General features: G+C 43.3%; 1 protein-coding gene and 1 long non-coding RNA gene across 3 annotated transcripts in view; one reads left to right on the forward strand and one right to left on the reverse strand.

The window, feature by feature from the left end:
• LOC310684844 overlaps window positions 1-7,700 on the reverse strand; it is a 61,407-nt gene extending 53,707 nt beyond the window's left edge. The window contains exon 1 of the long non-coding RNA XR_014514863.1: window positions 7,577-7,700. This is a non-coding gene — a long non-coding RNA (uncharacterized lncRNA). The remainder of the gene's footprint in view (window positions 1-7,576) is intronic.
• On the forward strand, window positions 6,293-11,229 carry LOC310684619 (ly6/PLAUR domain-containing protein 5-like). Of its 2 annotated transcripts, XM_083456021.1 has the most exons (6): window positions 6,293-6,825; window positions 7,262-7,382; window positions 8,255-8,392; window positions 9,264-9,449; window positions 10,141-10,272; window positions 10,786-11,227. In XM_083456021.1, exons 2-6 carry the CDS (start codon window positions 7,304-7,306, stop codon window positions 11,046-11,048), a joined length of 798 nt encoding a protein of 265 aa, XP_083312147.1. In that variant the 5' UTR covers window positions 6,293-6,825; window positions 7,262-7,303; the 3' UTR covers window positions 11,049-11,227. The 2 variants fall into 2 exon arrangements, with proteins under 2 accessions (XP_083312147.1, XP_083312148.1); XM_083456022.1 differs by lacking the exon at window positions 6,293-6,825 and having other exon boundaries at window positions 6,834-7,382; window positions 10,144-10,272; window positions 10,786-11,229.
• Window positions 11,230-13,496: the final 2,267 nt, after the last annotated feature.

A 13,496-nucleotide genomic window follows, 5' to 3' on the forward strand; every position in this document is an offset into this window, starting at 1 on the left:
TCTGCTGCTGTTGCTGCTTCTGTGGGTGTTTGGGAAGACCTCTCCCTCCTCCAGCCAGTTCCATCGGAGGGGCAGGGCCTATACCCACCACCACAGCTTAAGAGGCGAGAGAGAGGCCTCCGGGACATTGCTGCTGTTGCTGCTCCGGTGAGTCTTTGGGAAAACTGCTCCCTCCTCCAGCCAATTCGATCGGAGGAGCAGAGCCTAGACCCACCACCACAGCTTAAGAGGCGAAAGAGACGCCTCTGGGACATTGCTGCTGTTGCTGCTCCGGTGAGTGTTGGGAAGACCACTCCACCCTGCAAGCCGATTCCATGGGGCCCAAGGGGCGGGGCCTACACTCACACATACTCTGAGCAGTTCCCTGCAGCAAGTGGCAAAAATGGTTTTAAATGTTTTAAGTGTTTTTAATTTGCTGCACGTCAAATGGTGGTTTTTTTTACAGTATTATATTATTTTATTATTTTCTTTCTGTTTGGGGTGGGATAAATGTTTAGTCGCGTTGAGGAGTAGTTTATATATAGAGTAATTGTTTCTTGCTTTGTTTTTACTTTCATTATTTTGTTAAGTTACTGTATACTTTGTATTTTGCTTTTTAAGGGGAAGGGTCAGGGCTGCCTGGGAGAGGGCCTCAGCCAATAGAATGGTTCCACGGGGGGGGGGTGTATTGGGACACCTGATCTCAGTGATCACGGGCAGGAGGAGGAGTTATGCTAAGACCAGACCATGTCATTACCGAGGAGGCAGGCTTAGTCATTGTTTGAGGACTATCCCTGCCTCCAGGTCTGGTCCTGACCAGAAGGATACTGGAATCAGCAAGGGAAACCCACATGACCTGAAAGTGTTGCTGTGCAATGCCAGGTCAATGATGAATAAAACCAGTGCCATCCACGACCTGATTGTGGATGGGGGATTTGACCTGGCATGTGTGACAGAGACTTGGTTGGATGAAGCAGATGGGCCTGTCCTTGCAGCTGCTTGTCCACCAGGTTTCTCTTACGTGCAGCAACCCAGGTCATGTGGACGGGGGGGGGGGGGGTTTGCAGTGATTTTTAGGAAGTCATTAGTCTGCACAGGCGTCCCGTTGGGAAGACCCAGTTTTCTGAGTGCATGTTCTGGAAGTTGGGCAATAGGGGCAGTAGAGGATTCCTTTTGGTGTACCAACCTCCCCACTGCACCAAGGATTCCCTGCCTGAGCTGCTTCAGGTCATGGCGGATGTGCTCCTGGAGATACCTAGTCTGGTTGTCCTGGGGGATTTTAACATCCATGCCGACATGACCTTACAAAGGGCCGCTCCGGACTTTGTGGAAAGCATGGCCTCCATGGGGCTGTCCCTGAATAAGTTTGGCCCAACTCATAGCCACGGACATGCCTTAGACCTGGTGTTTACCTCTACGGATGTTGGTGATCTGACACTAAGTAAAAGTGAAATAAAAGATGTGTCATGGTCAGATCACTTCCTGGTGTGACTGGACTTCTCAGCAACCCTTCCCCTCTGCAGGGAGGTGGGACCAATTCGGATGGTCCACCCCCGCCACTTAATGGATCCAATTGGCTTCCAGAGAGTGGTGGGGATGTTTTATCCCAAGCTGATGGCCTTTCAGCTGATTCCCTAGTGGCCTGATAGAATGCGGAGTTAACCAGGGCTATTGACTGTCTGGCTCCAAAGCGTCCTCTCCGATGGCATGGAGCCCGGACAGCCCTGTGGTTTTCCCTGGAGCTGGGGGCAATCAAACAATCGTTGAGACGGCTAGAGCACCGGTGGTGGAAAACTCATTCTGAATCAGACCGGACACAGGCTAGAGCTCAACGGCGAGCCTACCATGTGGCAATGGCAACTGCAAAGAGGGCCTTCTTCACCGTCTCTTGCATCTGCAGAAAACAGCAGCAGGAGACTCTTTCAGGTGGTTTGCAATCTATTGGAACCACCTTCCTCACTGGGGCCTGGTAGGGACCCCAAGATCTCCTGTAATGCTTTTGCAAAGTTTTTTTGCAGATAAAGTCGCTCAGATTCGGAAGGAGGTCGACTCCACCGTGGGAGAAGGGTCGGGGCGGGAGACTCTGGACCCCTGTCTGGTCAAGTTGTGTGAAATCAATTTCAATCCATTACCCCCGAGGATGTGGACAGGCTGCTTGGATGCGTGATACCAACCCCCTGTCTCCTTGATCCTTGCCCATCCTGGCTAATAAAAGCAAACCAGGAAGGGTTGGGCAATGGGCTCTGCGGGGTGGTGAATGCTTCCCTCTGTGAAACGAGCATTTCCAGACGCACTGAAATAGGTGGTCATTAAACCGCTTCTTTAAAAAACGTCTTTAGACCCGGCCAGTATGGCTAACTATCACCCAGTCTCAAATCTACCATTCTTGAGAAGGAGGAGGACAGACCTGGACTTGGAGAACAGTCGGAAGAAGATAAACAGGAAGAGGAAGAATCCCAATCATAATAATAAAATTATTTTAATTTTAATTGGATATAGAAATGGCGGTGAAAGCATTATCATGGAATGTCAATGGACTTAATTAGAAAGTGAAAAGAAAGAAAATCGAACATTTATTGATTTTTTTAAAAAATGGATATAATTTGTTTACAGGAAACACATGTTGCTAAAAAAACACACAGAATCATTTTAATAAATAAAAGATTGGGAAATGCATCTATAACTTCAGCTGTAAATAAGAAAAGGGGAGTGGTTTTGTACATTAAAGGAAAACACAATGCAAAAGAATTGTTTAAAGACAATGAGTGGGGAATGATAGGGGTCTAAGTCAGACTGCAAGGCAACAACTTTATCATTGTTGGGATCTATGCACCAAGTAAGAGGAAATCAGACTTTGATAAAGAATTGAAGGAAAAATTGTTTGACTATATGGACCAGAAAGTAATTTTGATGGGTGATTTAAATGGAGTGGTGTTGTTAGAAATGGACAGAACGTCAAGCAAAAGGGAGGGAAACCTGGGAAAACTCCCAAAGGCTCTTTTTTCATTGGTGGAGAATCATGATTTAATTGATATTTGGAGACTTAAAAACCCGTTAACAATACAATTCACATTTTTCTCTGATTCAAATCAAGTTCTAGTAGAGTAGACCATGTCTGGATTTCCAAGGACTGAGCTCCAAGAACAATAAGTACAGAGATATTGCCAAGGACATTTTTGGATCATAATTCCATAACTTTGGAATTTAAAGATAAAGATCAATCTTCTTTAGCGCTTCTCTCACACAAGACACGACACACTAGCAATTTGAATAGTTGAGGTTTATTTCTCAACAACTGGCTTTCAGAAATCTGACAACTCAGTCCTCACTGTCAGAGCCAGTTGACTCGACTGGCTTCCGGCCCCTTCCAATGCCAGATATACTCCAAGCCTGCCCCCACTTCCTGCTGGTCTTCCTCTGTTCTAATCACTTTCTCCACCTCCTGCTTCTTGGAGACTCAGGTGCAGCCAATTCCTTCTCCTCTGGAGTTGAATCCAGCCCTCTACTACCACCTGCATCCTGCTCCTTCATCTCTGTGCTGCTGCAAAAACAGAGATCTGGATTGCTGCAAAAGGCAGCAATCCAGAGTGGGGAGGGCTTATCTCATTTTTGTTGTGAGAACAACTCAAGTTCCTGTTTTCCTCTGCCTCTTTCTCCCCCTCTGCAGACTCCTCTCTGCCAGCCATGTCTCTGACAAGTGGACTTTCTTCCTGGGCACCAATTGAAAGATAATGAGAGAATAGAATAGAATAGAATAGAATAGAATAGAATAGAATAGAATAGAAATTTATTTGTCATTGTCCGTATATACACAGTATACACAACAACGAAAATCAAACACCCACCCAAAGACCGGATTCACATACACATTTGCAGGTAGTTAGAAGAAAAATAACATTAAAAGAGCCACATGCAGTGTAATGGGAGCACTGGAAGTGATTGAAGGGTTTGGGCAATTAGCAGGTTTTAGATTAAATAAAGCCAAAACAAAAATGATGGTTAAAAATATGAATCAGGAACAAATTAAAGAATTACAAGATAAAACAGGAATTATAGTGGTCAAAAAGGTAAAATATTTGGGTATCTGGTTGATTCCCAAAAATATAAACCTATTTAAAGACAATTATGTACCTGTGTGGAAAGATAGTAAAAGATTTAGAAATTTGGGATAGACTGAAATTGTCATTCTGGGGAAGAATCTCTGTGATAAAGATGAATGTGCTACCCAAAATGTTATTTCTATTTCAGACAATCCCATGATCAGTGGAACAGGACAGTTTAAAGTTTGACAAAAAGCATTGTCAAGATTTGTCTGGCAGGGGAAGAAACCTAGAGTAAAGTATAAACTTCTTACAGATAAAAAAGAAAGAGGCAGATTCTCACTGCCAGATTTAAATATATATTATGAAGCATCTTGTTTGACTTGGTTAAGGGATTGGATGAAACTACAAAATACAGACATATTAGATTTAGAAGGTTATGGAAACAGATTTGGGTGGCATGCATATTTGTGGTATGATAAAGTCAGAGTTCACAGAGGCTTCCTGAATAATGCAGTAAGAAAACCATTGTATGAAGTATGGATGAGAGTAGAACATAAAACACCAATGGTGGGTTTCACCAGCAGAAGCAATTTCAGTCAAGCCGTTAAATATGAAAGGTAATTGGCCCACATATAAGGAGTTGCTAACAGAAAGGGATAAAGTGTTAAAAATGAAACCATATGATGAAACATGTGATAAGCTAACTGGTTGGTTACAGTACCAACAAATTAATGATGTATTTGAAAAAGACAAAAGGAAGAATGGCTTTGAGACATTTAGATGCGAATTGTTGGAAAGTAAAACAAAAATCCTATCTAAAATGTACGAGTTACTTCTAGAATGGCATACAAAAGATGAGGAAACTAAGGAAGTAATGATATAATGGCCAATAGACATTGTCCATAACATTGACTTTGATAAATGGTCAAGGTGATGGAATACGGGTATGAAATTTACTGCAGGCATGACACTGAAGGAAAATATACCGTAATGAAAATGATATATAGACGGTAATTGATCGCTACCAACTACGACTTGCCGATCAGAAGGTTGGCGGTTCGAATCCCCGCGACAGAATGAGCGCTCCTGTTGCTTGGTCCCAGCTCCTGCCAACCTAGCAGTTCGAAAGCACGTCAAAGTGCAAGTAGATAAATAGGTATCGCTCCGGCAGGAAGGTAAACGGTGTTTCTGTGCGCTGCTCCAGTTCACCAGAAGCAGCTTAGTCATGCTGGCCACATGACCTGGAAGCTGTACACCGCCTCCCTCGGCCAGTAAAGCGAGATGAGCGCCGCAACCCCAGAGTCAGTCATGACTGGACCTAATGGTCAGGGGTCCCTTTACCTTTAAACTAGCAAAAATGTATAGAATGAATAATAAGCATTTTTGGAAATGTAAGGTTAAAGAAGGGGATTTTTACCATATGTAGGGGACGTCTGATAAAGTTAAATTATTTTGGAACAGTATTTACAGTGAATTAAGAAAGATGTTCAGGTACACCTTCCCAAAGAAACCTGAAGCTTTTCTGTTAGGAATGGTAGGCGGGGAAATATCAAGAGTTGATCAAAAATTGTTTATGTATGCACAACAGCTGCTAGAATTTTATTAGTCCAAAAATGGAAACAGCAGGAGTTACCAACAATCGAAGAATGGCAGACGATGCTGACGGAATATGCGGAACCGTCAAAGCTGACCGGGAGAATCCGGAACAAGAGTGACCAAGCATTCCAGAGAGAAGGGAGTAAATTTATATCATATATAGAGAACCATTGTAAACACAGAAAGACTCTAGAATAAAACTCACAACGTTTAAAATAAGTATCCCACATCTTCATTTATATACACTATTACAACTTTATCAAACTTATTCAGTGAGGCTTAATCATCAATGGATCCCATCTGGCAAATGGTCATTGCGGTCTCCACTTCCTAATGTTGAACATAAAAGTATAAATTAATCTTAGGAGATTGTAACATCATTAATTACCTAAACACCTGTTGTTACAAGAAAGGATACCTTCTTTGCAGTAATTCAGACAACACAGGATGTCTATAGAAGAAATAAGTAATGCAGGACCCCAGGAACACCAAAGTCAATCAAAGATATTCTAAGTAATAATCAATAGGTACAGGCAATTAGAATCTACCATTCTTAAAGGAACATAATCACAATGATATCCAACTAGCAGAGATCTAGTACATTACGTTTTTTACATCTTCATTAGTATTTCTTAGATTTTAAAGATTTATCCAGTGTAAATTAATCATAAATAGATTCCACCTGCTAAATAGTCATTGCTGTCTCCACTTTTTATATTGTAATAATCAAACTATTAATATGTGACCTCATTGATTACCTAAATTATATCAATAGAAACAGCCATGGCAAATGACTAGGTCAACACACACCACAATTGCCTCATTGCGTAAATCAAGTTCAGAATACCACAACACACACGTAACTGGCTGTAAAGTAACATAACATTATAAATAATGAAACTGTAATCTAATCGTCATATCAAAAAATTGCAAAGCACTGTTTCTGATGGCAATAACATATCATATTACTATTATATGTTTTTATTGTCATAAAGTCCAAGGATAGTCAAGTCCAAAGATTGTCAAGTCCAATGATTACAACGTACAGTTCCTGTTGGCAATGCCATTTCATACTGATATCTTCCTTCTGCAGCATCCTATGTCTTAAAAGTCCACTGCTTTTCTTTTGTTTTGGAGAAAGAGATTGAGGAAAGAGAGGGGAGGATTTCTGAAACTTTGAATTTGTCTTTCTGCTTGAGAAAAATAGGTAGAAAGGGGGAAGGAGGGAGGGAAAGGGCGGTGGGAACCCCAAGACATCCGCCTGACTGTTTTTGTAATTTTTAATTTCTTTCTGCCATGGAGAGGACATCAGATGAAGAAAAAGGAGAGGAAGATAGGATGGGAGAAGTGGGCGAGGAGAGCAAGAGAGGCTAGTCTCCCTTTGCACCAGTGCAGCTGGTTGGCCATCACTCAGGGGCTCACATGGGGCTCCATATAAATATGAAAATATGGGTCTGCCCCTATTGCACAGCTGCTTTCTTCTTTGCGTAATCCTGCCATCACCAGAACTGCTCCTATCTCCTCGGGAATTTCCTCCTGCGAAGCTCTAGCTAGTACATTTGTGCCTGATATATATATATAACCAAACGGCCCAACTCTCTTAGATCATAGACTGCTTTTCCTTTTCCTCCGCGACTCATCAGGAAACTGGTTCTTTGGCTTGGAGGGCCTCTCGGCTTCAGACCATGGAGGGTGTCGCATTGAGATGGAGAGCTGCAACAGTTGTGCTGCAAGGACTTCTGGCAATGACCTTTCTTATTTCAGGTACCAGTTATTGCTATTGGGATGTTCTCTAGTTGCAGACCTGGGTGGTTGGGTGGGAGCCAACTAGATTTGCACGGAGAAATAAGAAGGAATCCTAAGGTGTATGGGAAAAGTTCAGAAAGGGGGAACCTAGTGTAGTGTTTTTTAAAATTGTGGGAACATTTTCCCATGGAGAAGCAGAAAATGAAGAAGACCTGAGCCTTCTGCTCCCCTCCCGCTGAAGAGGGAGAAGTGGGGAGGGGATGTTTCAGCTCTTTCTTCTGAGTGACAGCTGTCAGCCAAGAATCTGTATCCTGCCTCTAAGCAAGGGCAGTAAAAGCAGTCCCCATGGATCTGTCTGCCTCCACCCATTTTTTATTTTTTATTTCTTCAAACTTTACTTTCAAACCTACATTGTGCTGTAGGTTTTTTCCATTATTATTTTCTATATTCTTCATTAAAAGATATAAAGTGCATAATTACAAGTGCACAGAGTAAGATAAGAATAAGACACAATAAAGAAGAAGGAAAAGAAAATATGAATACCCATGTAGAAAACTCCACCCCACCCCCATTTTTATAAATAACGTATTGGGTTAAGTTCTGGTTAACTACAATACCTTTTTTTGGGGGGGGGAGTGTTAATGCCCATGATTTGGTTGTCATTGTTCTGTTTTGTCAGTTTACATCTGACTGCTGTTGGTGTGAGTTGGAATCCAACATCTGGCATTGGGCTAGACATCTGGCATCCTAGTCCCATCCACCTCTATGATATAATAAAGCTCTAGGGCTGACCATTCTGGCATAGTTTCGCATCCTCCTTTGATATCTACACATGAAACCACTCACTCAGGCCCGGATCTCATACCCTTTCTCCCCACACTTCTTTTCAGGAATTTCTGCCTTGGAGTGTTATCACTACAGCTACATGGATCATCCCACATTCAAGTTCTATACACCAGAGCAGTACATTAGAAACTGCTCCAGTGCAGAGAATGTTTGCATAGTTGCACAACTTACATTAACTATAGGTAAGTGCTGCTGTGTTAGATGGATCCTGTGTGGCTGCTAGATTTTTAAGGGGAATAGATTTTTGAGAGGATTTTACCTTAAAGGTAAAGGTAAAGGGACCCCTGACCATTAGGTCCAGTCGTGAGCGATTCTGGGGTTGCGGTGCTCATCTCACTTTATTGGCCGAAGGAGCCAGCGTACAGCTTCCAGGTTATGTGGCCAGCATGACCAAGCCGCTTCTGGCGAACCAAAGCAGTGCACAGAAACGCCTTTTAACTTCCCGCCGGAGCAGTACATATTTATCTACTTGCACTTTTAGCATGCTTTCGAACTGCTAGATTGGCAGGAGCAGGGACCGAGCAATGGGAGCTCACCCCATCACGGGGATTCGAACCGCCCACCTTCTGATTGCAAAGACCTAGGCTCTGTGGTTTAACCAACAGCACCACCCGCCTCCCTCATGAAATTATTTACAACCCCTCAAATTCCCAGCGGGATTAACTGGGGCCTGAAATGATGCTTTGCATGCTTTCAGAATTGAGGTGCTCAAAACATGTTTTGATTCATTTTATTTTCTATTAGCAGATTGTTGTACAAATCCCTGTACTCCATTTCTTTCTTTTTTAATAAAGAAAATTCTTAGCTGATTTTCTGTGGGCTGATTTCCAACCCCATTATTAGGCTTCTGAGGTATAACAACAGCCCCCTCCCCCCCAAAAAACAGGCATAAGCAGAAAGCAGGAAGAACTGTGTCAGCAGTTTCAAGGGGCACTCAATAACCCAAATCACCTCACCCCCAGAGTAAAAATGGTCAAGGTAAGATCTTTGGAACACCCTACCACTGCATCAATCTATTGTTTGTATACATGTATCCACCAACGCTCATTTTAGATAAAGACCTTTTCGTAATGGGCTACAAAGGCTGCGCCAGCAAGGACCTTTGGGATGGACCCATATCAAGTTTCTCTGGTGACCGACACTTTGCCGTCCAGTACAATGAGAACTACTGTCTTGATGACCTTTGCAACTGGCATTCGAAAAAGTGGAAGGTTCCCAAGACCCTTATCGAGGACACAGGTATTTTTTTAAAAGGCCACCTGACCGTTAAGTGAGAACTTACAGTTTCATTTGTTGGGTGGTTGGTTGTCAATAGGGAGGCTTGAAGAATTCAATTTTGGAGATTTCTAAGGCAAGCAGCCCTGTTCCCCAACTCTTGGGCTTCTATGCCAAAGATGTAACCCCGCTTCTCAAGAAATGTACAGGATGGTGTGCTTTAGGGTGTAATTTAGCTGCGAGAGGATGGGAAAGGTTTGGCAGAGTGGGGACATGGGGTGCACTGTAGGGGAGGGGTGAGCTGGGGTAAAGGGAGGGGACGTGCTCAGGTGTGGGGGTTTGACAAAGAGTCTGGCAGGTTTGGCAAGTGGAAAAAGGCAAGGGCAGTAGCTCCTAGTATGTGCAAACATTCGCACACATTCTATCTTAGAGAATTGCAATGCAAAATTCGAGAAAGTTTGGGTTTCAAAGGATAGCTTTTTCTTCATGTATCGACCTATACTCATATGTATTCATTTCAGTGGGTTTACCCTGAGTACAATTAAGGTACTGACTGCTTTGTAAAGGAAAAATTAAGTAGGTTCACTTTGATATGCAAAGCAAACCGAAAGATTCCCCCCCCCATCATTATTGAACCCAGCCCCACATTAGCAGCTTAATGGGGTGAGTGATGCTCAACAGGCCCCTTGCTCTTCATTTTGCTTTCTTATTGCAGCAGCTGAAATAAGCAGCTCCAACCAGTGTTACTCAGGCTTTGATCATACCTACCACGGAATACTCCAGCAGACTATGAGATGCGGCAGGGGCTACAACCGATGTTACAATGGCAGTAAGGTCATTTCAGTAGGTGAGTTCACCCTAGGAAATTTATTCCACAGCTCCTGGCCTACAAAACATTTTGCCCCTTGCTGAACAGGACTTGTTGGGAAGCATTCTTTGCAATTAATTGTTCAACCACCCAACCTATGCAAATATGATTTATGAGTGTGTGGCCAAAGCCATTACATAGGATGAAATACATAAAAGATTATAAAATACATTACAGAGTTAAAACTAATAATTAAAATAATTCTTAAAACCAAACTTTATGTCAGTTCAGAGTTTGCTCCCCGGAAGAATTTAACTTCCTCCCACAGATTCCCCCCTCAGAATTGACAATCTAAGGCAAAACAGGCCATTTTTTCAGAGGTGTAGGGGGCTCTGCCCCCTAAGAACTCATGGATGTGGGTTACGCCTCAGGCTCCATGTTGTTCACGATTCCCTATGGTGTTCCACTGCATGCTGGGAGAACAGGGGCAACACCCCTCATGCCTAACGTTTTGTGCCTTTCTTTTCTTCCCTTCCCTCCAAACATCAACAGGAGGCCTCAGAACATCAATGATCTTCAGGACCTGCCAGCGCCCAGCCTGCATTGATATGAGAACTGATTTCACCAGTAATATAAATATCACCAGCGAGTGGGGGTCGTGTTGCTCCGGCAGCAATTGCAATAGCAATATAATTAACCCAACCAACCCATACCTGTCTTATGATCATAATGGGTCAGGTTTCCAAGGGCTCAGTCTTCAACTTTGCCCTTCCCTGGCAGTCCTAGGAACCACCATCCTTGGGATATGGGGGTAAGGAAGGGGTTTGGGAGCACCTGAACCGCTGTAACCTGCATTTGGGTTTGGAAGGGCTGTGTTGAGGAGAAGGAAAGAAGGAAGGAAGGAAGGAAGGAAGGAAGGCGGGGAGTTAGGGCTCCAAGACAGTTTCCTGTTCCAACCAATTCCATGTATGGCTCATATCTATAAAATAAAATTTGATTTGGATAACCACTTCCTTGGGGTCTGATTCTCTTCCCAAAACCAAGCTATTTGTTTGCTTCCCAAGACCCCACAGACTACAACCCATAAACTACATCTTCAATATAATAATATTGTTATAGATTTGGGGGGACCCCTAAACTCTAGAAATTAATAAATGCTAGGATGTTAATTATTTGAGATATGAAGAGAAGAATTCCTGGACTAGCCTATGCAAAATGACCTGGACAAACTAGGGCTATTAAGGAACAATAGGGGTCTCTAGAGGCTCGTTGTCATCACAAGAGAACCATCCTTCCCCCCTGCCCTGAGGTGTGAACAGAGACTGGGGGTTTGGAAAGTTGCCAGGGGAACCGGGTGTGAGGGAATGTGAGAAGTGGAGTGCATAACGTACGCAGGTGTAATTTTTGCATTTTTGTATTTATGCTTTGCTATTGTTGTTGTTGTTCAGTTTTAAATCAATTATTTGTATTCTACGCATCGTGACCAATTGTGATGGCTTATAGCTTTTTCCAATAAAGATTTCATTCATTCATCAGCAGATCGGAGCCACTGAAATCAATGGACCCAAGTTAGCCATGCCCATTAACTTCAATGGGACTACTCTGCATTGGACTGGCATTGGGGACAACTCATAAACTACATATTCAATATTATAATATTGTTATAGATTTTGGTGGACCCCTAAACCCTAGAAATTAATAAATGCTAGGATGTTGATTAGTTGGGATATGAAGGGAGAATTGAAGCTGCATAGGAATTCCTGGACTAGCCTATGCAAAATGACCTGGCCAAGCTAGGACCAATAAGGAAGAAGGACTCTTCTGTAAGATGTGGACTCCCTCCATGCAGACTTAAGGTGTAAAGATGTGAATTAAGCGTATTTCTTAAAGCTACAACAGTCTCCACCATGTCTCAATTCTCCAAAGGAACACAGACTCTGAGTCAGTGCCTGGAACCCCATGGGCTCTTGCCACCGCTTGGCAGATAGAGGGGGAGAACTTTCGTGACAGTATCAAGAATGGTAATCCATTCCAACAAGGGTAATCTATTCTACAGTTCTGTGATTCCATCTTCCTACAACTAGAGGGCAAAGGTAACACGTGGAAGATGACCCTTGAATACTTCCTTCCTTCCTTCCTTCCTTCCTTCCTTCCTTCCTTCCTTGAATAATCCACTCTTCACTCAACACAATGCAATAAAAACTACATCATATTCTTCAAACAGGAGTAAGACTGAGAGACAAGAATAATATAATGTTGTTAAGTAGAACAAATGTGATGAAATAATTGCAAATGCCTGGCAAATAAAATAAAATAAAAGAGGGACAAAATGTTTACTCACCAAGTGGGGTTTACAATGATAGAAGCAGCCTTTGGAGACTCTGTTCAGCAGTGATTTTAGGCAAGACAAAGATTGCTCCACTACAGACATGAGGCACCTCAGGCCCAGTGGCTGAATGCGGCCCACCAAATGTCTCTATGTGGCCCCCAGGACTTTCCAAAGTCTGTACTCCTTATCCTCAGGTTGCAGCCCTTGCTGTTCTTGACTCGCACCCTCCTCAAGTGATTTTGCAGGAATGACATGTACACTTGAACTATGAAATGCCTCTTGTTTTTCTGGAGGAAGGCTGGAGATGTGTGAATACAGGGATGTGGAGATTGAATGATTTTTGCACAACTGGAATGTAGTTCACACTCCTGGCTCCACCTACTTGTTTGCCTCTGGCTCCGCCCACCACTGGTATAAATCCCTCCCCAGGTTGCCTTCTAAGGAATACAATTCTGGGGCAGCAGGAGGGGTCCCCCAACTCTGTCCCGCTCAGCTAGGTCATGGTGCAAGATTTCTTTGCCAGTGACGTCTGCAGAATCTTCCGCTCCAAACCAGAAGCCATCAATCAGAAGCCATAATTTGATAAAACAGGGCCATCTGGCTGTGATGTCAGGTTGCACTAGTTACACAATGTCCTTTTCATAACAGACAGTTTATTTCTGCTGCTGTTGCTGCTTCTGTGGGTGTTTGGGAAGACCTCTCCCTCCTCCAGCCAGTTCCATCGGAGGGGCAGGGCCTATACCCACCACCACAGCTTAAGAGGTGAGAGAGAGGCCTCTGGGACATTGCTGCTGTTGCTGCTCCGGTGAGTGTTGGGAAGACCACTCCACCCTGCAAGCCGATTCCATGGGGCCCAAGGGGTGGGGCCTACACTCACACATACTCTGAGCAGTTCCCTGCAGCAAGTGGCAAAAATGGTTTTAAATGTTTTAAG

The sequence above is a fragment of the Podarcis tiliguerta genome, assembly GCF_965153285.1.
Source record: "Podarcis tiliguerta genome assembly, chromosome: 8".
Classification (NCBI taxonomy): Eukaryota; Metazoa; Chordata; class Lepidosauria; order Squamata; family Lacertidae; genus Podarcis; species Podarcis tiliguerta.